Source organism: Nomascus leucogenys, chromosome 4, assembly GCF_006542625.1.
Source record: "Nomascus leucogenys isolate Asia chromosome 4, Asia_NLE_v1, whole genome shotgun sequence".
NCBI lineage: Eukaryota > Metazoa > Chordata > Mammalia > Primates > Hylobatidae > Nomascus > Nomascus leucogenys.
The window spans coordinates 103,087,318-103,111,163 of record NC_044384.1 but is presented as its reverse complement, the minus strand read 5'-3'; the positions used below and the strand labels follow the sequence as shown (position 1 = coordinate 103,111,163).

Genomic DNA, 23,846 nt, shown 5'->3' with positions numbered 1-23,846 from the left:
CCTTGAAACCTTTGGGTCCTGGAGCCCCTTTCTGACCCTAAAAAAACCCAGCAAACTGCATTTGAGAGGGTAGGAACATGAGCACAGAGTTCAGACATGGGCCGAAAATATTCCCAGGGGAGCTCTGATGTGACCATGAACACACGGGAACTCAGACATGCGACCAAGAATTGGCTCACAGGAGCTCAGACATGACCATGGCCTATCTCAGGACAGCACAGGCAGAGGGACGCTCAGATACAACCATAGACAGGTGGGAGTTCAGGCATGGCCACAGGCACATGGAGCTCACACACGAGTGCAGACATCTGGCTCCACAGACATGAGTGTGGACACACGGGCACTCAGAGGGGAACCCCAACACATCCACTCCCAGGTAGAGCAGGCGTGGCCACAGGCTGAACGCTGGCAGCCAGGGGCAGGGGAAAGGAGGATTGTAAACACAGGACCAAGGAGGGGTTCACAAGAACTCAGGTGTGTCCTGAGATCTGGGAGATCAGACCGGAGCACACGTGTGCCCAGATGTGGTGAGGAACAGACCAAGGACAGGCACACAGAAGCCAAGGCAGGGCCGCCAGAGCTCAGAGTGTGGAAGCTGACAGCATGTGGCTCCCTGTGATCCAGGGAGCAGGCTCCTGGATGTTGGGACATGCAGCCCGACTCAGGGGCTCAGACATGTGCCCAGGCCCAAGAGTGGCCCCTTATGCCCGCCATCACACTCAGGCCAGGCTCGCCCTTGCCTAGGCCCCCGACTCACATCTTCCCCAGGGTCTCCGGGCTCCCCTGCACGGCCAGCTTCACCCTGCACAGAATGGCCGGTGAGGGTTGTCCGGACTGAGCCTTCTCTGCTCAGTACTCAGGCCCCAGGGTCAGCCCACCTCACCTTCTCGCCTCGAGGCCCTGGCAGTCCTCGGTCACCTTTGGCTCCCTGTTGACAGAGGTCAGGAGGCAACACAGGCATCAGTCACAGAAAGATGAGACTCCAGAGGGAGGCATGGGGCCAAGGCTCAAATATGGAGTCTACTATGAAAGCTGAGGGTCATGAGGGTGGGTAAATTATGGGTCAAAGGTCAGAAGTTAGGCCACTGGAGAGACAGGACCCCCAGAACTTCTGCTGTCAGAAGTTCCCTACTTACCGGCTCACCCACCAGGTCTCCAGCAAGGCCTCCAGGCGCTCCCTGGTAAGGGGGAGAGGTCAGTGGGATTCCTTGGCTCCCACCAGTTGACCCCCCGTCACTGGCAGCCCCACACACACTCACCTTCTCTCCCTTTGCTCCAGGGAGCCCGACCACAGCCTGTGGGGAATGCTAGTGAGTTTCCTCCTCCTCCCCTGCCCCCACCCTGCCACCCCCATGGCATTTGGAAACAGGCTTGTGGGTGAGGCAGAGGAGTTGCTGCAGGGGGTGGAAGTCAGGGTCGAAGATCACCTGTCCAGGGGCCCCCGTGGGGCCAGGTTCTCCTTTAGGTCCGACAGGGCCGGGCAGACCTGGTGACCCCTATGGCAGAGCAGCATGAGGAACTCAGTGCCTCTCCACCACCACCCCTGCTGCCCCACTCCTCATATTTCAGGCCCACAGCCGGGCACCACACCCTAGAGAGCTGCCCCCAGAACACATACTGGCACACCAGGGCTCCCTCTGTCTCCATCTTTTCCACTGGCACCATCTCGACCTGGGGCTCCTGGCTTCCCTGTCTCCCCCTGAGAGGGAGGAGCTCTGTCAGGGCTGCCTGTCGACCCCTGACCCTTGGAGCCCAATCCTTGACCCCCAGAACTCACCACTTGTCCAGGCAAACCTGGAGACCCCTGTGGACCCTGAGGGAGAACAAGTCGGATATCAGGGTGACAATGGACACAGGAGGACATGAGATAACATGGGCCCCAAGGAGTGAAAACACAGTGTCCCTGCAGGGGCCACAGGGACTCACTCACCACAAGGCCTGAAGGGCCAGGGGGACCAGGAAGTCCCACAGCTCCAGTAGGTCCAGGCAGGCCCTGGAGGAAGAGAAAGTTCAGGGCAGTGCCAACCCCACCCATCTCTCTATGACCCTAACCTGTGAGCTAGGCCACTCACCCGTCCTGGAGGTCCTGTCTCTCCAGGCTCCCCCTGCAAACAACCCAGAGACTGCATGAGCACAGCCCACGTGGCCAGGGCTCCTGGAGCTCAGCCTCATTGCAGGAGATGACAGCCCAGGAGGCTGGTGCACACTACCCCAGGCACGGACACGGCTCGAAGGAGCCTCCTCCTCCCATCCACACACCTAGACTCACCTTCAGGCCAGAAGGTCCCTGGGGTCCTGCAGGGCCAGCAAGACCCTAGAGAAAAGGGTCAAGGGCAGGGAACAGGGCTCAGGGATTAACACAGAGAAGGCCTGGCTCATCAGCAGTGGCCAATGCCTATCCCAGCCCTTCCAGACCCTCACCAGGCAGTGCTCCCTGGTCACTCACCGGGGCACCAGGTGGTCCAGGGTCTCCATGACCACCCTGTTGGGGAGAAAAAGAGTCTGATGAGGGGGAGTTAGCTTCACCCCACCAGGGAAACTGAGGCAGTACTGCTCACTGGGGCAGGGCACAGGATGGGGGCAAAACAGGTGAAGGTTCTTGGGTACTCACCACTGGGCCAGGGGGGCCTCTTGGACCCTGCAGACCCTACATAGAGAGGGCACTGATGAGCCTCAATCTGGGCCTCACTTGGGCCTGTTCTCAACCTCTGGGGGCTTTTTTCTTGGGGGTCAATTTCCATAACTTGCCCTTTGCAGTCACAGATAACACCTACCCATGGACTTCCTCTCATAGATAGCACACACAGGCCTGCACACACACATCCACATACAACCACACACACACAGACACAGGCACACACAAGCAGGCACACACAGAGAGGCACATAGACACAGGTACACACAAACACACACACACAGAGACATGCACACACACAGCAGCAGCAGCACCTAGCAGAGGGTCCAGAGCCTGGGGCCAGGTGCTTCAGCCACCACTCACCGGCTTCCCTTCAGGCCCAGCCACACCACGCTCTCCTGGTAGACCCTGCAGAGAACAGGTTTAAGGCCTTAGTTTCCTAGTTCCAACTTCCCCTCCACCCGCCATCTCCCTAGACGGAGTCAGGACCCAGACAGTCCCAGGCAGTACAGACCCCAGCCCTGTACACAGGACAACACCTTCTTGCACATGTGTGGCTGTTGGGCAAGGACTTACCGGGTTGCCATCCTGACCCCTCGGTCCAGGCTCTCCCCGGTCTCCTTTGATGCCTGGCACACCCTGAAGGCAGAGTGTCGTGCCCTGAGCCCCTAGTCCCTGCCACGTGCCCAGGTACATATGCACACCACCTCTAGTGTGCCCCCAGAAAGGAGGGGGGCTCTATGGAAGGGTGGAGAGAGGCCTCACCCTGTCTCCTTTGGGACCTCGGTCACCATCGCTGCCCGGCTCCCCCTGTGAGGATGAGATGTCCAGTCAGTCCCTGGTGCCATGGCAGAGGGTGGCCCCGAGCTGATCCCACACACTGACCTTAGCACCCTTGAGTCCAGGGGGTCCCTGTTCTCCAGAGAGTCCAGGACCTGGCTCATCCACAGACACCTACAAACACAAGGTCACAGGGGAGAGATGTCTCTGTCATAGAGGCATGGGGGGGTCATCACAGATCTCAGGATCACAGAGGGTTATAGGGTCAGAAATTCCAGGGTTATGGCACACACTACCATATTTCTGGGGACCAAGCTAAGGGTGGCTTCCTGGTCACTAGTCACAGGCCTAGGGCAGGGATGGGGTGATCACCTTGGGGCCAGGGGGTCCAGGGGGCCCAGGGGTTCCAGGGAGGCCAGGAGGGCCATCTCTGCCCTGCAGGAGAAAAGAAAATGGGGTGGCAGCCCCAGCACAGCCTCCAGACAGCCTGCCCCACGGAGCCCCTCGCAGCGCACCTGTTCTCCACGTTCTCCTTTCTCTCCCCGTTCTCCCTGAAATGCAAATAGCGGATGAGGGCCAAGCCCATGGGTGGGTCCCAACCCCCACCCCTCCCAACCCCCACCCCTCCCAACCCCTCTTCCCTCACTCTCCTGGTCAGCCCCCAGCCTCACCCTCTCTCCTGGCCTTCCTTCCTCTCCCACACCCCCAGCCCTGCCTGGGAGCCCGGGAATACCAGGCTTTCCAGGCTCCCCGGCAAGGCCGGGAGGTCCAGGGGGGCCCCTCTCCCCAAGGGCCAGGCCAGGTGGCCCCTGAGGGCCAGGGTCTCCACGGTCTCCCTTCAGCCCGCGTTCTCCAGGAAAGCCGATGGGGCCCTGCAGGAGTGGAAGAGAGAATGCTGGTGGCTGTACAGCTACACCCCCCCCGCCACGGGGCACACCCCACTGAGCCACCTCTGCTCACCTCCTTGCCTGGGGGGCCCCGTTCGCCTGAGTCCCCCTTGGGGCCTCGACGCCGTTCGGGTACAGGCAGGAAGCTACCAGAGCTCTCATCCCAGGTCTCCACGATCTCCCGCAGGGCAGACGCCTGAGGGACAGCAACAGGTCAGAGGAGCGGGGTGCATCGCCGCAGCCCCCATGCCTGTGGGCACCACTAGCCCTAAGGGCCCCCACTTGTCCCTACCCCCAGCCCCTAAACAACCCACCTTGATGCCAGCAGTTTCCAGCAACCGATCCACATTCTGGGGACAAAGGCTGGCTGAAGGGCTGCCCATGACAGAGAAGCTCCTGCCTTCTGCCCCACACAGCCTCAGGAAAGCACCTCCACACACTTTTCCCTAGGCCTCTTGCCCCGAGCACCCTTTAGCACTTGGTTGAGGCATGGCTGGAGACCCATGGGAGCCCCTTTCTGGCGTGTCCCCACTGCCCAAGTTCCCTTGAGTGTGGACTACAAGAATCCCAATGGGGCAGGGCACTGAACACACAGCACAGAACCTATGGAGCCTCATGGCAAGGGGAAGGGGATGGCGAGTTGGCCCCAATGGGCATGCAAAACAGAGTCAAGGGGACATCGCAAGCCTGGCTCACCGGCATGCTTCCAGGCTCTCCTCGCAGGCCACGCTCTCCAGGGAGGCCCTGGAGAGATGAAGACAAACTGCTAGGAACCAGCTGATGGGCGTGCATGTGCACATGTGGGTGCTGTGGCTACCCGGGCATGTGGAAAAGGTGGTGGCCTCACCTGCTCCCCTTTGGATCCAGTCTCCCCACGGTCACCCTGAAAGCAAGAATGATCAGGTGGGGAAATGGCCCCCAGCCTGGTCAGCCCCTCACCACGCCCCCTACCCAACATCCGCACTCACCTTGGGGCCTGCGCCTCCTGGGACACCAGGAAAACCCTGAGATATGGCAGAACACAAAGGGGTCACAAAGGCCCATGGCTTCCTGGGAGGGTTGCCCGTGGAAACATAATGGCTTCTAATGCTCTGAAGTCCCAGAATGACCCAGGACACTCACCTGGCCAGGAGGGCCCACTGGCCCTGGGAGGCCTGGAGGCCCCTGGGGTCCAAGGATACCAGGAGCTCCATGCTCACCCTTGGGGCCATCACGACCCTGTGAAGGATGCAGCCAGCATCAGGACCCTGAGACCTCAGAAAGAGTGGAGTCATATTCTCCCAGGGTCAGGGTCAGGGGTCAGAGGTTGCAGAAAACTCCAATACTCACTTCTCTCCCAGGGGCACCTGAATCTCCTTTCTCTCCCTAAGGAAAACAAGGATACTTCAGGCATGGCTCCAAGCAGAGACCAGAGAGACCCCAGATGGGGGACTTTACCTTCCTTCCGTCTTCTCCAGGGTCCCCAGGTTCTCCCTGTGGGCAGAGGACTCACATCAGCCCAAACATTCACTGGTGTCTGGTTGCAAGACACTATCTTGGTAGATTTCAGATGACTGTGACTGTATTTCTGTGCCTGTAGCTCCATGGCTGTGTGTGTCTTGGAGCATGGCCTGTGGCCGTCTGAGTGAGCTGCTGCATGTCTAAGGGTGTGCCTGCACAGGCCTGCTCACCCCAACAGGCAACTGCACACATGTCCTTTGACTCTGGCTCTCTAGAGGTAGCTCCACATTTATGCATCTCTGGGTTGGTGATTGTCCACATGTCCTGGGTGTGTGCATATCCATGTGTGTCTTAGTACATGTACCCATGGGTCTGTGTGTCCTGGTCTGTTTGCACATCTTGGCCCATGTCTGCATATGGGCATGGGCTTATACATGTCTCCAAAGGCCCCCAGTGCCTTGAGAGCCATGTGTCTTGGCATCTGTCTGCAACTCTTGTGTGTAGCTCAATGTGTATGACCATAAGCGTGTGGGTGACAATATAAAGTCATGGGCCAGCATGTCCTAGCACATGTCACAGGTCAGAGCCATCCATGTGTGTCTCACCATGTCTCAACACAGGTCCACATGCGGTCTTGGGTCCATGTCTTAGCACATGAGTCTGGGTGGAAGTGTCTGGGTATCAACATATCTCTAAGTGCCCCAAATGTGGCTTCACACCAGCGTGTTTGTGCCTGTCGACCTGTCTGTGGCTCTTCACCTGTGCCTATGGCTGTGGGTTATCTGGGCACGTGTCAGCCCATCCTGGCATAAATTGGCCCATTCACCTAACTCCCTATGTGTCTGTGAGGCTGCTTGTGTGTGCATATAGAACTATGTTTCCAGGCCGGGCGCAGTGGCTCATGCCTGCAATCCCAGCACTTTGGGAGGCCAAGGCGGGTGGATCACCTGAGGTCAGTTTGTGATCAGCCTGACCAACATGGAGAAACCCCATCTCTACTAAAAATACAAAATTAGCCAGGCATGGTGGCGCATGCCTGTAATCCCAGCTACTCGGGAGGTTGAGGCAGAAGAATCACTTGAACCCAAGAGGTGAAGGTTGCAGTGAGCCGAGATCGTGCCATTGCACTCCAACCTGGGCAACAAGAGCGAAACTCCGTCTCAAAAAAAAAAAGAACTATGTTTCTGGATGCATCTGTATGTCTGGGCCAGGATGCATGTGTCTGCACGTGTGCCTCATGTGCTGCTACAGATCTTGGCTGTGTAGGTGTGCTGGCGTTTCTTGGCCGGTTTCGCCGCAGCTGCCCTGGACACACTCACGTTTTTTCCATTCAGGCCAGGTTTGCCATCCTCGCCTGGCTTTCCCTGTGGGAACAGATCACTGGTCAGATGTTGGGGATCGGGTGAGGGTAGTAAGGGGGAAAGGGGGTAACATGAAAGTCTGGACTCACCGGTAATCCAGGGGGACCAGAGGGGCCAGGGGGGCCCTGTTCTCCACGGAGGCCCGGAAGCCCCTGGAAAAAGTCTTTGTTAAGATTTATAGGGCCTCTGAGATATCCCTTGGGGCACACCCCATGGACTAAGAGGACCCCAAAAAGATCTCCCTCCAGGGTAGAGACCCCCAGGACTGGGAGGTCCCATTGAGATCCCTCAGGCACAGACCTCATGGATCTCATGGATGGGGGCCCCTGCTGAGACTCCCAAGGGAAGAACCCCCCAGAACTTCGAGGGCCTATGAAGACCCCTAAGGCAAAGAAGGTCAGAAAGGGGGATTCTACTAAAACCTGTCTGCCAGGGACTGAGACCCTCCCAAAGGCAAGGCTGAACCAATCCCCTACCAACTCTCTCGGATGCTGTGACTACGATGATCTGGTCGGAGCTTACGCAGCTCCCTGAGCCCCCTCTGTGCCAGCATCTCCCCTCACTTACATCTCTCCCTGGGTCCCCAGCTTTGCCTGCAGCACCCTGAGGAGAGACTCAAAGTCAGTTCATCATGGTCATGGGGTCAGGGGCTCTAGTCCCTGTGAGCCTAAGGCCTGCATGGCAAGGACATGCCCCACCCAGGTAGGGCTCTGGGAGAAGACACAGACAACAGGTCTCGCCCCAGAGCTGGTCAAGGCCAAGACCAACCAACGAGGCTGGGGTCTAGGGTCCTCATGTGAAGGGGACAACCAGGCAGGACTACCAAGACTCACATTCGGCCCAGAGGGCCCAGGGGCTCCTGGTTTCCCATCCAGTCCGCTCCGGCCATCCAGCCCAGGGGGACCCCGGTCACCCTGTGGAAAATAGAGTGGTAAGAGGCCACCAAGGCCGAGGTGGATCTGATAACCCAGGCTCACGTCCTGAGAAACCTCCACACCCTCTCACCTTTTCTCCTGCTGGGCCTCGGACACCTGGGTCCCCCTGGAGGGAACAGGGTCAGATAAGAGGTGAGGGCAAGATGGGGACTTGGCAGATGGGGCAAAGTGCATCACTTACCTGTGGGCCTGGGGGCCCCCGAAGCCCATCAATGCCCTGAGGATAGGGGAGGAAGAAATCAGAGCAGGCCCTCCCACCCCTGTACCCCCCAGGACCAATCACACTCACCCTTTCCCCAGGGGCTCCAGGGAGGCCAGGGTCACCCTTGGGCCCTCGAGGACCCTCTTGTCCACGGTCCCCAGGCTCTCCCTGTGGCAGAGATAAGCTTGCTGAGGAACAGCCTTGAAGCCAAGCCATGCCCAAGGTAGAACCTGCCGGGAGGGGCACTGGGGTCTTTTTTACCCTCCACCCACAGACCCTAATACCTTCTCTCTGGCTCCAGGTCCTGTATCTACCTGTGGGGGGAGTGACCAGCGAGAAGAATGGCTCAACAAGGGGAAGAGGGGTTGGCGAGGGGATACAGGGTCTGTGAGGGGCTCCAGGGATCTGCGGAGGTTTCAGAGGGGCAGTGGGGGAAGTGGGAGTTAGTGGAAGGAATGAGGGGACATGATGTGGAGCTAAAGGGGCAAGTGAGAGCAATGATGGAGGACCAGACCCAGCACAGCCCTTACCAGCCGTCCCGGGGGTCCTGGGGGACCCTGGGAAAGGAAATGATTATAGTCAATAGGAGCCCTCAGGTCCCAGGCCATGGCTCTGGTTTGCCCCAGGCTCAACTCTGCCCCCAAGTTCCCCGAAGCACCCCAATGCCAGCCCCCAGCAGGCATGGGTGGCCATCCATGCTTCCCACCTTGAATTCCAGACCCCTCATGTGAAGGCACACTGGCAGCAGCGCCAGGGGACCCTCCATCCCTTCTGAGCCCAGGACACCAGCCCTACTCACTGGCTCCCCACGGTCACCCTTGGGTCCAGATGGTCCAGGGCTGCCCTGCAGAAAGGCAGGGGTCAGGGCCACTCAAGGTAGGCAGAAGTTTGGGGAGCTTTGGAAGCACCATGAGGACTCATGGGAATGTTGGTAGCCTTCAGGTGGGTGTGTGCAGGGGTCACAAGAAGTGAAGATTGGGAGGGCTTAGCATTACAGGGTTGGGGGGTAGGATCGGATATTGGGAATTGGCTGGTTGGAGGGTTAAGGTTGGGGTGAGGAGTCATACATAGGCTGGGACTCACATTTCGTCCATCCTCTCCAGGATCTCCCTGGTTTCCCTTCTCACCCACAGGCCCCCGAACTCCAGGTGCCCCCTAAGAAGAGCAGCTGGCCTGAGACAGACACTCCCAGTATTTTGCAGGTGCCCCTATGACCCCCTACACTGCCCCAGGTTCCCCATTACTCCAAAATCTACATCAGAGGTTCCCATCACCCCATGCCTCCCTCAGCCTTTCCTATCACCTTCATGCCCACCTCCCATCACCCCTGTTACTTCTCTCTGCCAAGACTCACCCGAAGGCCACGCTCGCCTGCTTTTCCAGGCAAACCCGGGTCACCCTGGTGATAGAGAGAAAAGTCATACTGCACAGGGCAGTCAGGATCTAACTCAGAGAGAGGGGACAGAGAAGGGCCTGAGCAGCAGCTGGACAGGAGGCAGGGAGTGGATGGATGAACTGGTGGAGCACCAGCCTACTGGGATCCTAGTTCAAGGGTAAAGGATCAGAAACCACAGTGGGAAGGAGTCTCACCGGAGGACCCTCGTCACCTTTCTCTCCAACTTCACCCTGTGAAACATGAGAGTCAGCCCTGGTTCCAAGAACCCCCATGATGCTGGCAACAGCCCTACTCCCTTACCCACCGTGACTCCCCCGACTCCAGCCTCTTACCTCTCGTCCTCGGGGGCCAACAGGTCCCGGGGAGCCAGGCCGCCCAGGGTCTCCCTTCTCTCCAGGAGGCCCTGAGTCACCCTGTGGAGGAGGCAAGAGGGAGGTGATGCGGGATGCTCGAAGCAGGCAGTTCTCAAGGGGAGGGGACCCCGGAAGCCTTGAGGTTGCCCAGGGTCACAGGTACTCACTGGGGGTCCTGCTCTGCCAGTAAGGCCAATGGGACCCTGAAGGGGACAGAAGGGGGGCAAGACTTAGTCGGGGTCCCACCACCTCATCTCCCTCTGTCACACTCCCCATTCCCACATTGATTCACCCGGTCTCCAGGGTCTCCCTTGGGGCCAGGGTCTCCAGGAAGAACCAGGCCGGGTGGGCCCTGTGGATGGAAGGATAAGAAGTCAGGAAGACAACCTTCACCACCTGCCCCCTAAACACTTCGCTTCACTTACCCGTTCCCCTTGGACTCCGGTAGCTCCTCTGGGCCCAGCAGGCCCCACATCTCCCTGGAGGTGACAAAGACCATCAGTACTCATCCCAGGCTCCAGTTAACCCCTTGACCCAGCAAGTCCTGTGACCCCCCCAAGTCCCATAGATAGGCCCTATGACCTAGACCTCAACAATGTAGAAACCTCCCCTTGCCCCATACCAGGCTTACCTTTTCTCCTTTGGGTCCAGCAACAGCAGGTCCCTGAAAACAAACAGGACAGATACAGCTTGGCCCTGCCTTGGGGTTGTATGACCAAAGTCTTCATTGGAATGGAGGTCACAGGGAATTGGAAGTCATACAGCTCAGACCCCCCCCAGGAGTCACAGGGTCACCGTTGACAGCAGGGAAGGGGTTATACAAAATGGACTGACACAAAGAGCTCGTGACTGTATGGCGGTCATGGGGTCACAGGATCATAGCCAGGAGTCTGGGGGCAGGTTCTAGCAGAAGGAGAGCCGCAGAGCTCTGAGCCTGCTCACGGTCCCAGCACTGTGGAATCACAGCCCAGATAGTGTTCTATAGGAGGGTCACTGCTCAAGGGCTGTGCTGTGCTCACAGCGTCATCCTCCCATCACTCACCACCACTGCAGGGTCCCCAGGGCGACCAGGCTCCCCCTGTGGAGAGAAGACAGGAGCAGGGACAGGTCAGGGAGTCACCTAGGAGCCCAAAATCCCAGTGTCCCACCTGCCACATCCCTAGTACCAGACAGTACCACCCCCAGCCGAGGACCTACCTTCTCTCCTTGGCGGCCAGCGGGTCCTGGTGGCCCCTGAATGTAGAGAAAGTGTGAGCCAGGAGGGGAAGGGAAAAGGGAGGGACACACACAAGTCCCACTCCTGGTCCCACCACAGTCACAGACTCACTTCAGGACCCTCAGCTCCAGGACGTCCAGCAACCCCTGGCAGCCCCTGGAGGAAAGGAAGGGAAGAGCTGTGCAGGTAGGTGGGGATGGGGGATATGGACAGACAGGGCTAGAGGCTGGGGTGGGGGCTGGAGAGGGGTCAGGGAAGATTGGGATTTAGGTTGGCAGGGGTAAGACTCGGCAGGAGGACAGACACCAGGTCAGTGAAAGTCAAGGTCAGTTCAGCAGGGCCAGAGGTTCAAAGCCAGGTCCCTTGGGGCTGAGGATTAGAGCCTATATCAGCAGGGATTAAGGGGTCATTGAGGAGGGGTGAGGAGCAGGGGTAGCAGGGGTCAAGGGCAAGAAGTCAGAATCAGAAAGGGCACAGCCAGGTCAGCTGGTATGAGCATTGCAGCCAGTGGGTTTACCCGGGATCCGGCTGGGCCTGGGGGTCCACGTTCGCCCTGATGGAACAGGAGAGGTCAGAGCTGAGTTGGGCCCAGATCCTCCAGGGTCCTTGAAGCCCCCCAGGTTGCACTTACCTTCTCTCCAGCCTCACCCAGGGGCCCTGGAAAGCCCCGGTCACCCTGAAGAGAGAGGGTGAGAGAAAGAGAGAGAGAGGGTTGGTGGGGGGGCTTGAACGTCAAAACCCAGACAAGGGGTCTCAAACTCCAACCACCCCCTCCAAAATCACGACCTCTGACCTGGAGGGAACTCTTATCTCCTGATCTTCCAGCCTCCTCTAACACCATGGGGAGCCCAGAGTAGCACCCCTCACACCTGAATCCCCCCACTGGTACTCACTTTGGGGCCAATGGCTCCAGGAGGTCCCCGTGGGCCCTGGAAGGGATGAATTTGGGGGTTCAGAGATTTGGGTTTGGGCATGAGGATGGAGCAGTGGTTGATGATTGAGGTGGGGGCTGGAGCTGTGCCCACCATATTCAGAACCCCTGGCCCCTCCACTCACCTGCTCACCCGGAGACCCAGGTTGTCCTGGGAGGCCTGGAGATCCATCCTCAGAGTCACCCTGAAGGAGAAACGCATGGGTGGGAAGACCGAAGGGAGGCCCTGCCCCCAGCACCCAGCTTCCCACCCCAGAACTGGGACATCATCAAGTCAGCCTTCCTACTTTTTCTCCTTTCTTTCCAGGGGGTCCAGCAGGGCCTTGGGGTCCAGGGCTTCCGGGAAGACCCTAGGAAGAAGTGAGTAAAAATGTGAGCCAAGAACTATGAAGCCCAGCACCCAACCACTGCCCCAGGAGAGACCCACACCCCTGAGCAGGGCCCCCAGCAGAGCCTCAAGGCCTCTCACCGGCAGCCCGGGCTCCCCAGGAGCAATGCCACCTTCACCTGGTCCAGGGGGACCCTGGGAGAGAACACCAGGTCAGGGAATGAACAGGGGAATCAGACTCCAAGCCACCCCTAGCACAGCTTGTCCCTCACTTACCCGCTCCCCACGATCGCCTTTGTCACCCTAGAAAACAGATGATGATCCCATGACCCTGGGCCACACCTCACTCCCAAAGATACCAGGAGGGATAAGAGTCATGGGGTCCAATTGGATTACAAGGATCTTGGGAGAACTGAGGCGTCGTGGTGAGGATGGGGGTAATCAAAGGGTCACAAAGGCCAGAGTAACTGGTAAGGGTTATGTGGGTTCAAATGGGGTCACCAGGTCTCTGCATCACATGGCACTCATGAGGCTGTCACCTTCACGGCTGTTCCAGGAAGCCCTGGGGGGCCACGGGGTCCTGGGTCCCCCAATGGTCCATGGGGTCCAGGGGGGCCCTGATGAAGGAAACAAAGTATAAGGTGCAACCCCACAGACCCCACTCTCGCCCCCTTCGTGTTGGTCCCCCCACTACACATCACTTGCCTCCACATACCCCGGACTTACCGATGGTCCAGGGTCCCCTTTCCTCCCAGGAAGCCCAGGTCCTTCACCTCCGATGATTTGTCCGGGAGCCCCCTGTAAGGACAGAGAGCAGTGGGCAGGATTCAGGATGTGGGGGCCTTGAGCTGGAAGAAGCCCCTAGACATGTCCAGCTATTCCTATTCGCACCTTAGGCCCTGCACAGGGTCTGGCGTGGGGCAGTCCTGCTCCTCCCTGGGACATCCCAGCCGCCTCCCTTCCCCCTTCACTTACCGGCTCCCCCTTTGGGCCTCGAGGTCCTTGCTCTCCCTGAGGACGAAACAGAGCAGAGGGTGGTGCTTGGGCTCAGGCGAGTGTCAACGTGGGCACTGCACCACCACCCCAGGATCCCACCCTGTGGAAGAACCCTGGGGAGACACTTGGAGAGCAAAGAAGGGAAGGCACCTTACCGGGTCCCCACGAGGGCCAGGCAACCCTGGAGAGCCCTGCAAATGGAGGCCAGAGGCAGAACGGTCGGAGCCACCCCACCCACTCAGGCAGCGCCCACCCTGACCTGCAGGGCAAGGCTTGCTCACCTTTAGGCCAGGGGCTCCAGGGGTCCCAGGATTCCCGGGGCGGCCAGGGCTGCCTGGACGCCCATCTGCTCCAGGGAAGCCCTGAGGAGGTGAAGAGGTCAGGACAAGAAGGGACCCTCCCCCAAGGCCCCTGGTTTGCTGGAGGGGCCTCACCCCATCAACCACGGGTCGCCTACCCCACTGGGCCCCAAGTGTTATTGGGGGTGGAACAGTGAAGCAGAGAAGTGGCCCCTCAGAGCTGCACAGAGCCCAATTCCAGGCACAAGCGCAGCGACAAGGCAGAGGGCTTCCCTGCCTCTCGGACTTAGAGCTGCTGCTCAGGCTCTGCAGGGGGGCTAGAGGCCCCACTGGCCCTTCTACTTCAGAGTGTCCCCCAAAGTCTCTGCGGTGGTTTATAACCTCCAGCTGGGCTTCTAGGAATTCCCGATGATTCTAACTCTGCTTCTTCCTTCTCTCTTGTAAACACCCTGAGAAAGCTTTGAGGAGTGCCTCAGAGAAACCTCGATGGTCTCCACACTCACCCTCTCGCCCTTAGCAATGGCACTTCCAGGGGGCCCCTGGGGGCCAGGAGCACCGGTCCTGCCCTGAGAGAAGACAGCAGTTAGGTGGGGATAAGCCAGTCAGGGTGCAGGGACAGATGTGGGGGGCACTCACCGGGAGGCCAGGGTCGCCAGGAGGCCCAACTTGTCCTCTCAGGCCCTAGGAAGGGTGATAAGTGAGACCTGTGCTGCCAACCTCCCCTGCCCCACTGACACCCAACCCATTCTCTATTCCCCACCCACAGGGGCACTCACCATCTCTCCAGGTTCCCCCTTCTGGCCCTGAGGAAAGACATGTCAGATGTGGGTCAGAGTGGCTAGCCCCAGGTGCAGCCTCCGCTCACCTCTCGATGAAGGACTCTTACCTTTGGACAATACACTGGGCAGGGCTCTGGCCGGGGCTGCAGACATAGGGTCTCTTTGAGGTTGAACATTTCTACCAAGAGCCCCCAGACCCCTTATATTCTACCACCCAGTCCCCCAGAGGCCTCTTCCAAACCTGAGTAGTGAAGGATGCCTGACACAGGGCTGCGGCCAGACCACTGACTGCCCGGTCCAGGCTTGGCCCATCATCCACGGCGAAGAAGGTCTGGACAGAGTCCATACCCGGCGCCAAGCGACGCAGCTGCTCTGGGTCCGCTCCAGCCATTCCCAACATCACCACATTAAGCCCTAAGTTGGGGTCCAGTGGCTGCATGATAGCCCTGTCAGGGCCACCCCTATTTCCAGACCCTTCCCCATCAGCCTACTCCTTACCAGCAGCCTGGGCCTCGCGAATGGGGCTGAATATGTCACCTCTCAAGGGTTCATCCACTAGCAGAACCATCACCCCTGGTACGTGCTGGCGGCGCCCAGGAGCATCTGGTGCCAACACGTATCTGTGAGCTGTGACCACGGCTGTGCCTGGAAGGAAGGACATGTCAGAACCCTGGGGCACCAAGCTCCCAGTGGATAGCCCCAGGAGTCCATGCCTGTTGCAGTCCTCACCCAGGTTGTTCCCACTTGGGTCCATGTAGGGCATGTCACGGATCCTTTGCAAGATAATGCCAAGGTCATGGGAGCCATTCAGCGGGAACAGTGGGGAGGGCCGGTGACTGTAAGACAGCAGGCCAACCTGGGGCGGAAGGAAACACAGAGCCTGAGGAGGACGATAGAGCAGGGATGGGGGTGCACAGAGCCTGGAGAAACACATCAGGGTGTGTGTGACCAAACCCTATCTATTAGGGAGTCAGCAGTGATGGCAGGATAGGGAGCCAGGCAGCAGGTGAGGTCTGGAGCCTGTGGGAGAGCTGGGAGAATGCCTGAACCTATTGGGTGGTCAGGAGATGGTAACTGGTATGGAGCCTGGGTGGGGGGCCGCAGGGAGAGGTAGAATCTGGCTGCCCCAGGGCCAAACCTGAACTGCCTGTGGCCCAAGAGGCCCAAGTGCCGACACCAGACGCTCCAGGACCCGCCTCGTAGCCTCCGCACGGTGAGCATTGTCTTGAGTGGCATGTGGTAGGAACACGACATCCGCCAGGCCACGGGGACACACTGAAGGAAGGGGAACAAGTTACTGAAGCGGGCAGCCCACCCAGACACACTTTTCTGCCCTTCCCACTATGCCCACTATACCTGGTGTCTGTGTGACAGATGCCTCAGGACCCCGCACACCATCCAGGACAGGCGTCAGGGAGAAGATGTAAGAGATGCCAGGCTCTAGCCCTGTCACCCGCTGGGAGCTTGAGATCCCTGGAAGTGTCTGCGGGGACCCAGGCACTTCTGCAGGAGACAGAACTTGATTAAAAAGCAGTCTCCACAGAGCCCCAACTGCCAGCCCACCCAAACCCTGGCCTCCCCCTCACCCTGGCCAGGGCCTCTGAGTGGCCGCCAGGATAGGATGTAGCTGGATGCCCTGGACACTGGGGTCCAGGCCAAAGTCACCGAGTCGATCGAGGTGTCCACCACACGTAGCTCAGTGCTTGGAACACGAGGTGACTCTGAAGGAGGAATGAAAGATCGAGGATCAGAGGCTGAGTCCTGAGAACCCAGAAGGGAGAGATCTGAGATCCTGGGTCCAGTTTGTCTTATTGAAGCATCATGGGAGGTCATGCTGGGGTCACCCAGGGTCAGAGGGTGAGGGGTGGGGTACAGGAGGAGTCACTCAGAGTTGGGGTGCAGGAAGTCAGGGTGGGTCATCAGCAGGGGAGGAGCACGCCAAGGTGAGGCAGGCTTACCAGTGCGCGCAGTCACCTCTGCAGAGGGCCCTTCTCCAGCCGGCCCTAGGACACTCAGCCTCACGCGGTACTGTGTCGCTGGCTCCAGCCCATCCAGGTGATAGCTGCTGAGCTCGGGCCCCAGGACCCGGGACTGTTCCTGGCCACCTGGGGCAGGCGTGAGGGTGGGGGCCAAGAGCATGTGGGAGAGTGGCCACCTGGGGGCATTAAAGGGCCCACCCACCTCACTGGCTCTGTTAACTGGGTCCACCCTCCTGACTGATCTTCCTTGTCCTCACTGACCCTGCCCACTTTACGGACCCTGCCAGACTGACCCTCCATGAACTCATTGATCCCACCCACTTCATTGATTGATCTTACCTACTGTCATGGATCCCGCAGACCCCCAATGACAGACCCCGCCCACCGTCACTGTCTGCCACAGCCCTGCCCCCATTGGTCCCTAACCTCCTCCTGGGGACACCTCTCACCCTCAGGTTGCCAGTGCAGAAGGAAGCCCTGTGCTCTGGGCACCGGCTCCCAGCGCAGCCTCAGCGAGTGCTCCCCGCGCTGCACCACGTGAAGCGTCCCCAGGGCTGGCGGAGCCTCAGGCGCTGGAGAGAAAGCTCAGGAATCAGAGAGGCTCTGCCCCCATGTCCCCTGCACCAATCCCAGGCCCACCCTGGCACACGCACCCCGCCCAGCTAGCCCTTCTGCCTATCCCAGGCTTCACCTTCCCTCCTCTCAGACCCTGCCCCCAAAGGCTCACTACTAATCCTGGTCCTTTCTCCAATCCGGAGCACAAGCCCTGATCCCCAAACCATCCACACCACCCATCTGAAGCTCTCCAGCGCATGCTCTGCCTACGCGTGGTGACGACAATGGAGACAGGTGTGCCCTCGCGGTCCCCGACAAGTGCAGTCACTCGCACTGAGTAGCTGACTCCACCTTCAAGACCCCGGATCTCTGCAGAGTCTGTGTTTCCTGGGAGTATCTGGTGTCTCATGGGGCCGCCTGGCCAGGTGGGCATACAGCAATGGTTAGGGGTGGGCAGTCCCAGCCAGGAAGGACAGGGGTGGCATCAGGGAGCCATACCTTCACTCCGGCCCCAGGCCAGTCTGTAAGCTGTGGCTCCAGTGACCCCTACCCAGGTGATCCGTAGAACGTCGCTGGAAGCATTGAGGATCTGCAGCCTCGACACACGACCCACAGGCTCAGGGGCTGGGGACAGAGGCAATGTAAGGGGTTCTGGCAGAGAACAGAGTGGAGTGCAGGTATGGTTGACGCAGGGGTGATCTGAAGGTCAGTGTGAGGTTAATGTGGACAGGTCACTGTAGGCAGCCCTGAGAAGGAGGAGGTCAGTGCCTTGGGGTGGGCAGTGTGGGGCCACCAGGAGGTCACCATGGGTAGACAATCAGTGTGGGGTGGGTCAGTGTGGACAGGACAGTCACTGAGCAGGGACATGGAGGCAGCTGGGCAATCAGGAACACACAGCAGGGCAGGGTAGCTAATGTGGTGTGGCTAGTAGCTGGCCAGGGTCCACTCACCAGTCCTCACAACCACAGAGGCAGGGGGCCCATCCACGCCAGCCACATGGGCCCTCACATGCACCGTATACTCAGTATCTGGCTCCAGTCCATCCAGCTCAGCCACCGTGGCCTCCCCAGAAACCAACTGGGATTTCTCTGGGCCTGGGAGCAGGGATGGGGGCAGCTCCAGGGCTAGCAAACTCTGTCCCCCAGAGCCCCACCTGGACCCCCAATAAACCCCCAGCCCCCATTCCACCCTGACCTGCCCCCTCCTAAACCCCAGTCCCCACCGTGGGCTGAGTGCCAGGAAACCCTGTATCCTGTGGCGCCAGGAACCCTGGTCCAGGTAATGGTGACAGATGAGCTGCCGGCCTGAGTCACATGGACCGTCCTCACTGGGCCCAGTGGGTCTAGTGGGGAGAGGCAATGGGGAGTCTGCTGGAGCAGGCAGGAAGGAGTGGGGCTATCTGATAGGGGAAGGCAATGGGAGTCTAACAGGAGACAGGAATCTGATAGAGGAGATGGTGAATAGGTCCAGTGGAGAAGTGGGGAGATGGAGGTTTTAGGAAGCATTGTGCGGGTCTGATGGAGGAGAAAGTGTAAATCTCAGAGGAGATTTGGCTCCAGCAAAAAAGGGGTGGGGGTCTGAGGGTTGAGGTGGTGGAAATTTGAGGGCAAAGACTGTGGGAGTCTTAGGGGAGAAGCGGAGGAATCTGAAGACGGGGAGGGCTTAAGGGGAGACAGCTGAAACTGAAGGGGAAGCAGCGTCTCTGAGGGAGGAGGGAGTGGGAATCTGAAGCGGGAGGCAGGAGTTCTGGGGAGAAGCAAGGGTCTGCAAGGGAAGGCATGGGGGTCTGAAAGAGCAATGGAGGCAGAGAGCCAAGGGACGGGGGCAGGCCCTGACCCGTTCGAGCCACGATGACCACGGCGGGGCCTTCCTCTCTGCCTTGCAGTACCGACACAGCCACCTGGTAGGTGGTTCCAGGCTGCAGCCCTGTGATGTCTGTGGCAGTAGAGTCTGGGGGCAGTGTCTGGCTGGACTCCGGACCTGAGGTTAGAAGGAAATGCTGGCATGGCTCCTGCCTGTCCCCTCTGGCCCCCATACCCTCATTGGTGCCTTCAGCAGTCCCCCCACACACCCCACACTGACCACTGCCTGTGCTCCAGCTAATCCGAAATCCACTGGCCCCGGGGACGGGTCCCCAGGCCACCCTCACTCGCGTTGCATCTGACACCACAACCCGCAGCCCTGGAACAGCAAGTGGGGTTTCCGGCTCTAGGGGTTAAAGACAGAAGTCAGAAGTCAGAACCAGGACCAGAGTGAGGCAGACAGCTGTCCTCCACAAGCCTCCTGCAGTACTCACCCCGGCGGACAGTGAGGACACTGGCACTGCCCTCACGAGGACCCACTCGAGCAGACACCCGCACAGTGTAGCTAAGCCCAGCCTGAACGTCATCCAAGTCGAACGCTGTCTGACTCCCAGGAAGCACCAGGGTCCGCTCAACCCCTAAGAGAGAAGTCAGGGTAGGTGGGCAGGGGTCAGAAAGAGACAGGGATGTGGGACGATGGCAGTGATGGACAGGGATGCAGAGCGAGAAGGGCCATGGGGGTGGGGATGTGGGATAGTGGGGACCAGAGAGCTGGGATATGGCTGAAAAAAGTGAGTGCAAGACAAGGACATAGGATGAAAGGGGCCAGTGATGGTCAGGGACACTGGAGGACAGGGGTCCATGGGATGCTGGCATGTAGGATGACAGGAGTCAGTGGACTGCAGTGAGGACTGATGAGCCATTGACAGACACTGATGTGGGATGGCAGAGGTCAGTGCTGGATGGGGACATGCAATGAGAGGTTGGTGTACAGTGGTCACCACTAGGGTAACAGAAAGGCAGGTGATTGAGCTTGTGGCTGTGCAGAGGTGAAAGCCATGGATGGGGTGTGGGGCAGGGAGGAGATTGGCTGGGGCAGGGTAGGGGCAGACACACCCTGTTGACAGTTCAGGGCTCAGTGCCATCCTGGGAAGTAGATGGATAAGGAGACAGGGAGGAGACTATAGGGAGCCAGGTGTGGAAGGAGAGGGCTGGAGGTACACTCAGACCCCTCAGGCTGGAACTTCAGTGTGTGTGGTGGGGGTGCTGGCTGCGTCCAACTCACCCTGGGTGCTGCGCACAATGATGCGGTACTGGGTGGCACCGGGGACTGGGCTCCAGGACACTCGTACCCGCTGCCCGGGCAGCTCGGTGGCTTGCAGGTCCTTTACAGGGCTCACAGGCAGCTCTGGTCCTGTTGAAGAGCACAGCATCGAGGCAGCCTGGGGCTCCGACACCTCCCCCACTCACTGGCCCAGCCCACAGAGCCCTCACCAGTGGGAACCACAGTTGCAGGGGTGGCCACCTCACGGCCCTCCAGCAGAGTGTAGAGTGTGAGGCGGTACTCAGTGCCCGGCTGCAGCCCATCCAACTGGTAGCGGGTCACATCAGAGGGCAGCACCACCTTCTGCGGTGGCTCCAAGCCTGCAAGATGACAGGGTCAGGCCAGCGGAGGCCATGCCCTGACCCTTGCCTGTCCATCCCTTCCCCCGCACTGACCAGTCTCACGCCGCCATTCCAACCGGTAGCCACGGGCCTCAGGCACCAAGTTCCAGGAAAGGAGGATGGATGTGGGGCCCAGGATGACCGGGCGCAGGGTCTGCTCAACAGAAGCGTCTGCCCAGGGCACATGGGATGTCAGTGGCCTCCGGGCCTTGCCCTGCCTGCCCGTCCCAGCCTGAAGAATGTGCCCAGCCTTCTCACCAGTGCGAGCCGTCAGGGAAGTGGCAGGCCCCACGCTGCGGCCAAATAGGGTGCTCACGGTCACCTCATAGTCCGTGCCAGGCTCCAAGTCATGCAGCAACACTGAACCCTGCCCAGGGCCCAGCTCCTGCTGCTGTGTGGGCCCATCTGCATGGGGGACACCAAGGGGCCAGTGGGCCTTGCAGACTCAGGACTCTACAACCTTGTCTGAGGCGCAGGGACTCCCCTCAGCCCACATCTCTCACTCACCACTGAGGACCCGCCATGTCACACGGTAGCCAGTGGCACCTGGCACACTCCGCCAGGCCACCAGGAGGCTGTGGGCTGTGGTATTCTGGATGGTCAGTTCCGGCCCCTCCAGGGCAGCTGGGGGAGAGTCCCACCAGGGATTCATAGAGTCAGGAGTGGGAGGGGGTACTGGGGTCAGGGGTTAGGTGAATGGGGTCAGAGGCTGGCAGAATTGCTCACTGGTCCGAGCTGTCCCGCTCACGGCCTCCCCGATGCTGTTGGCGTAGAGGGCAACCACAGTCACTTGGTACTCGGTCAGTGGCCGGAGACCCTGCAGCCGCACGCTAGTCTCACCAGCTGGGACGTTCACCTGCCCAGGGCCAGAGGTCACTTTATCTTGCCCAGCCAAGTCCCTAGCCCCCATCTATCACTTCTGACATCCTACCTCCTGCCGCTCGCTCGGCAGTGGCTGTCCCAGCCCCGTCAGAGGAGTGTACTGGACCTTGTAGCCAGTCACAGGGCCACTGGCCGCTGTCCACTGTACTCTCAAGGATTGGCTGCTTGGCTCAGACAGCACCAGGTCTCGCGGAGCAGAGGTCGAGTCATCCGCTGGGAATGCGGGATCAGGAGATCAGGCAGGAAGATTGGGGTGGGCATGTATGGTGCAGAGTTGGAGTCGGGGTCAGGAGCACACAGGATGGAATCCCCAAGTGGGGGATGGGGTCCGGGGTCTAGATCAGGGTACACCATGTGGGCAGGAACTCACGAGGCCGGGTCACAGGCACGCCACCAGCAGTCGTGCACACTCTCCGGGAAACGAGGGGCAGTAGTGTCCTCAAGATGCTGAAGTCGTTGACGAAGAAGAAGAAGTCACTGGTGGGCTGTGAGGCAACTCGCTTCAGCTCCTCAGGGTCGGCATTCTTGATCCCTGAAGTGACGACCAATCAGGACTCAGTCACCCACATGGTCTCTGACTGCCCCCACCCCCCAGCTGACCTGTCACCCCTGCTCAGTCCTTACCCACAGCAAATAGCTTGACCCCCTGCCCCTTCAGCCTTTGGGCAGCTGTGTCCACCAGGTCCTGGGACTTCCCATCTGTGATCAGGATGCAGACCTGGGACAGGTGCAAGGGTCAAATCATGGTTCCCCTGGACACTTCATTTGAGGTCATCTTGGGAGGCATGGTAGGGGTAGGGATCACCTTGGGGATGCCAGGTCGGGCCAGCTGGGGCAGGAAGACACGGTCAGCCACATGGAGAATCGCAGCCCCTGTGCGAGTGTTGCCCCCCTTGTAGCTGAGCTCACGGATGGCGCGGATCACATCACCCCCAGAGCCAAGTGCATCCAGGCCGAACTCTGTCCTGTTGGAGGGTAGGGGTGGCAACAGGCTAGGACTCAGGATTTCTTCTGGCCCTGGCCTTGAGGAGGCCTGTAGGGTGAGGGTTATGGGTATCAGGCTCTCATGAGGGGTGCCTTCGTTCTGTCATTCTCCACACCCACTTGCCTCTGGAACCCCCAGGTTAACAAACTCCCCAGGGGCTCCTTTGTGCACCATCTGCAGCTGGGCCTGGGCAGACCTGAAGGAGCCCTTAGGGGCTCACAGTCTGTGGGGAACAAGATGCTGCTTAATTAAATAATTGCATGAGGAGGGGTCCAGATGTAGGAAAGTGGATGCTGGCTAGATGGGGCACCTCTGGTGAACGGCTGCAGGGGTTAGGGGGCTAGAACATGGAGAATCCAACAGGCATGGGGGCCCCCTCCTGGGCTCCCCATCTCCAGATCAGAAAACACAGCCTCACTGTCTTGCACCTTCCTGTCTTGCAATAGCCTGGAGGTGCTTCAGGGCACGAAGGTTCTACCTAGGGAATCCTTACCTCTGTCTCCAGAGGAGGTCCTGGCTAAGGGGTCTCTAGGTTCCCCAAAACTTGTTTCTGGAAAGACCCGGCCTGGGGTTTCGGGAGTCTCCTCTCTCTCTGGGGAAGGGGTCTTGGTCGGATCTCGTGGTCCCCAGCCCCCAGGGCCACTACTCACCGTGGGTCATCGCTGTACTGCACTGTGGCAAAGCGCACACCCTGTGCACTGACTGCTCCAGAGAAAGGCAGCACCAGCCCTTCGAGAAAGCTGCGGACCTCGCGGAAATTGCTGCGGCCAATGGATGAGGAGCCGTCCAGTAAGAACACGATGTCAGCGGCGTAAAGGCGCGTGCAGGTCACTGGGTGGGCAGGAGAGATCAGGGCCTCTTCTGGGAGGCCAACCACCCGCCTTCCCGCACGGTGGCCTCCCTGGGACTTGGGATGGTGGGGAGAGTAGGCCTCATCTTAGGCAAATCAGGGCCGAGTCGGCCTGAGCCTGGGGGCCTTGGAGGGAGTCGAGCTCGGTGGGTCCCAGAGCAGACTCCTGCGGAGGGTTGGGGTGTGCGCAGGAGGGAGAGTCGCCGGCACGGGTGTGGACTTGGGACTGAGGTCAGCCTCTAGGGGCCGGCGCGGATTGGCATAAGGCAGGGGACCCCGCACGCATCCAGGGAGCCAGAATTTGGGTCGGAACAGGATACGAGGCGGTTTAGGGAACCCAGCACCGACCGCGGAGGGTTCGGGGAGTCCCAGAATTAGGAGGAATCCGCGGGGCGTCGTGGAGTTGGCTGGGTTGTGGGCGGGGGGTGTTGGGGATGAAGGCCGAGTGGAGCGGAGGGTGGCACGGTGCAGTGCCCCGGGCCGGGTCCTCCTTTGCGGTGCCCACCTCTCTCCCTGTGCTGGGCTCGCACTCGGGGCGCCCCTGCCAGGATCCCGGCGAAGAGCACGGCCACCAGAAGCCGCAGCCTCAT

General features: G+C 59.8%; 1 protein-coding gene across 1 annotated transcript in view; it reads right to left on the bottom strand.

The window, feature by feature from the left end:
• COL7A1 (collagen type VII alpha 1 chain) overlaps window positions 1–23,846 on the bottom strand; it is a 31,036-nt gene extending 7,190 nt beyond the window's left edge. The window contains exons 1-92 of the mRNA XM_012497593.2: window positions 23,762–23,846; window positions 23,057–23,237; window positions 22,227–22,386; window positions 22,046–22,139; window positions 21,792–21,953; window positions 21,471–21,634; window positions 21,266–21,395; window positions 21,047–21,163; window positions 20,798–20,944; window positions 20,594–20,710; window positions 20,369–20,518; window positions 20,160–20,288; window positions 19,369–19,512; window positions 19,155–19,280; window positions 18,909–19,052; window positions 18,295–18,414; window positions 18,023–18,166; window positions 17,571–17,696; window positions 17,343–17,489; window positions 16,967–17,089; window positions 16,497–16,643; window positions 16,125–16,259; window positions 15,895–16,041; window positions 15,677–15,813; window positions 15,268–15,394; window positions 15,037–15,183; window positions 14,780–14,952; window positions 14,646–14,681; window positions 14,536–14,562; window positions 14,396–14,440; window positions 14,263–14,325; window positions 13,742–13,822; window positions 13,616–13,651; window positions 13,440–13,475; window positions 13,191–13,262; window positions 13,004–13,081; window positions 12,741–12,767; window positions 12,606–12,659; window positions 12,424–12,486; window positions 12,262–12,321; window positions 12,099–12,134; window positions 11,837–11,881; window positions 11,723–11,758; window positions 11,317–11,361; window positions 11,187–11,222; window positions 11,032–11,067; window positions 10,621–10,653; window positions 10,415–10,468; window positions 10,282–10,341; window positions 10,157–10,192; window positions 9,969–10,049; window positions 9,831–9,866; window positions 9,595–9,639; window positions 9,324–9,395; window positions 9,040–9,084; window positions 8,771–8,797; window positions 8,525–8,554; window positions 8,328–8,408; window positions 8,220–8,255; window positions 8,109–8,144; window positions 7,937–8,017; window positions 7,671–7,706; window positions 7,193–7,255; window positions 7,062–7,106; window positions 5,740–5,775; window positions 5,632–5,667; window positions 5,425–5,520; window positions 5,271–5,306; window positions 5,150–5,185; window positions 4,999–5,046; window positions 4,617–4,652; window positions 4,376–4,498; window positions 4,087–4,287; window positions 3,931–3,966; window positions 3,788–3,850; window positions 3,521–3,589; window positions 3,401–3,445; window positions 3,212–3,274; window positions 2,999–3,043; window positions 2,612–2,647; window positions 2,447–2,482; window positions 2,270–2,314; window positions 2,073–2,105; window positions 1,931–1,993; window positions 1,778–1,813; window positions 1,619–1,699; window positions 1,428–1,496; window positions 1,260–1,295; window positions 1,137–1,178; window positions 884–928; window positions 758–802; window positions 2–37 (exon numbers count right to left, since the gene is read on the bottom strand). Coding sequence (XP_012353047.2) covers window positions 2–37; window positions 758–802; window positions 884–928; window positions 1,137–1,178; window positions 1,260–1,295; window positions 1,428–1,496; window positions 1,619–1,699; window positions 1,778–1,813; window positions 1,931–1,993; window positions 2,073–2,105; window positions 2,270–2,314; window positions 2,447–2,482; window positions 2,612–2,647; window positions 2,999–3,043; window positions 3,212–3,274; window positions 3,401–3,445; window positions 3,521–3,589; window positions 3,788–3,850; window positions 3,931–3,966; window positions 4,087–4,287; window positions 4,376–4,498; window positions 4,617–4,652; window positions 4,999–5,046; window positions 5,150–5,185; window positions 5,271–5,306; window positions 5,425–5,520; window positions 5,632–5,667; window positions 5,740–5,775; window positions 7,062–7,106; window positions 7,193–7,255; window positions 7,671–7,706; window positions 7,937–8,017; window positions 8,109–8,144; window positions 8,220–8,255; window positions 8,328–8,408; window positions 8,525–8,554; window positions 8,771–8,797; window positions 9,040–9,084; window positions 9,324–9,395; window positions 9,595–9,639; window positions 9,831–9,866; window positions 9,969–10,049; window positions 10,157–10,192; window positions 10,282–10,341; window positions 10,415–10,468; window positions 10,621–10,653; window positions 11,032–11,067; window positions 11,187–11,222; window positions 11,317–11,361; window positions 11,723–11,758; window positions 11,837–11,881; window positions 12,099–12,134; window positions 12,262–12,321; window positions 12,424–12,486; window positions 12,606–12,659; window positions 12,741–12,767; window positions 13,004–13,081; window positions 13,191–13,262; window positions 13,440–13,475; window positions 13,616–13,651; window positions 13,742–13,822; window positions 14,263–14,325; window positions 14,396–14,440; window positions 14,536–14,562; window positions 14,646–14,681; window positions 14,780–14,952; window positions 15,037–15,183; window positions 15,268–15,394; window positions 15,677–15,813; window positions 15,895–16,041; window positions 16,125–16,259; window positions 16,497–16,643; window positions 16,967–17,089; window positions 17,343–17,489; window positions 17,571–17,696; window positions 18,023–18,166; window positions 18,295–18,414; window positions 18,909–19,052; window positions 19,155–19,280; window positions 19,369–19,512; window positions 20,160–20,288; window positions 20,369–20,518; window positions 20,594–20,710; window positions 20,798–20,944; window positions 21,047–21,163; window positions 21,266–21,395; window positions 21,471–21,634; window positions 21,792–21,953; window positions 22,046–22,139; window positions 22,227–22,386; window positions 23,057–23,237; window positions 23,762–23,846 — 7,104 coding nt within the window. The remainder of the gene's footprint in view (window position 1; window positions 38–757; window positions 803–883; window positions 929–1,136; window positions 1,179–1,259; window positions 1,296–1,427; window positions 1,497–1,618; window positions 1,700–1,777; window positions 1,814–1,930; window positions 1,994–2,072; window positions 2,106–2,269; window positions 2,315–2,446; window positions 2,483–2,611; window positions 2,648–2,998; window positions 3,044–3,211; window positions 3,275–3,400; window positions 3,446–3,520; window positions 3,590–3,787; window positions 3,851–3,930; window positions 3,967–4,086; window positions 4,288–4,375; window positions 4,499–4,616; window positions 4,653–4,998; window positions 5,047–5,149; window positions 5,186–5,270; window positions 5,307–5,424; window positions 5,521–5,631; window positions 5,668–5,739; window positions 5,776–7,061; window positions 7,107–7,192; window positions 7,256–7,670; window positions 7,707–7,936; window positions 8,018–8,108; window positions 8,145–8,219; window positions 8,256–8,327; window positions 8,409–8,524; window positions 8,555–8,770; window positions 8,798–9,039; window positions 9,085–9,323; window positions 9,396–9,594; window positions 9,640–9,830; window positions 9,867–9,968; window positions 10,050–10,156; window positions 10,193–10,281; window positions 10,342–10,414; window positions 10,469–10,620; window positions 10,654–11,031; window positions 11,068–11,186; window positions 11,223–11,316; window positions 11,362–11,722; window positions 11,759–11,836; window positions 11,882–12,098; window positions 12,135–12,261; window positions 12,322–12,423; window positions 12,487–12,605; window positions 12,660–12,740; window positions 12,768–13,003; window positions 13,082–13,190; window positions 13,263–13,439; window positions 13,476–13,615; window positions 13,652–13,741; window positions 13,823–14,262; window positions 14,326–14,395; window positions 14,441–14,535; window positions 14,563–14,645; window positions 14,682–14,779; window positions 14,953–15,036; window positions 15,184–15,267; window positions 15,395–15,676; window positions 15,814–15,894; window positions 16,042–16,124; window positions 16,260–16,496; window positions 16,644–16,966; window positions 17,090–17,342; window positions 17,490–17,570; window positions 17,697–18,022; window positions 18,167–18,294; window positions 18,415–18,908; window positions 19,053–19,154; window positions 19,281–19,368; window positions 19,513–20,159; window positions 20,289–20,368; window positions 20,519–20,593; window positions 20,711–20,797; window positions 20,945–21,046; window positions 21,164–21,265; window positions 21,396–21,470; window positions 21,635–21,791; window positions 21,954–22,045; window positions 22,140–22,226; window positions 22,387–23,056; window positions 23,238–23,761) is intronic.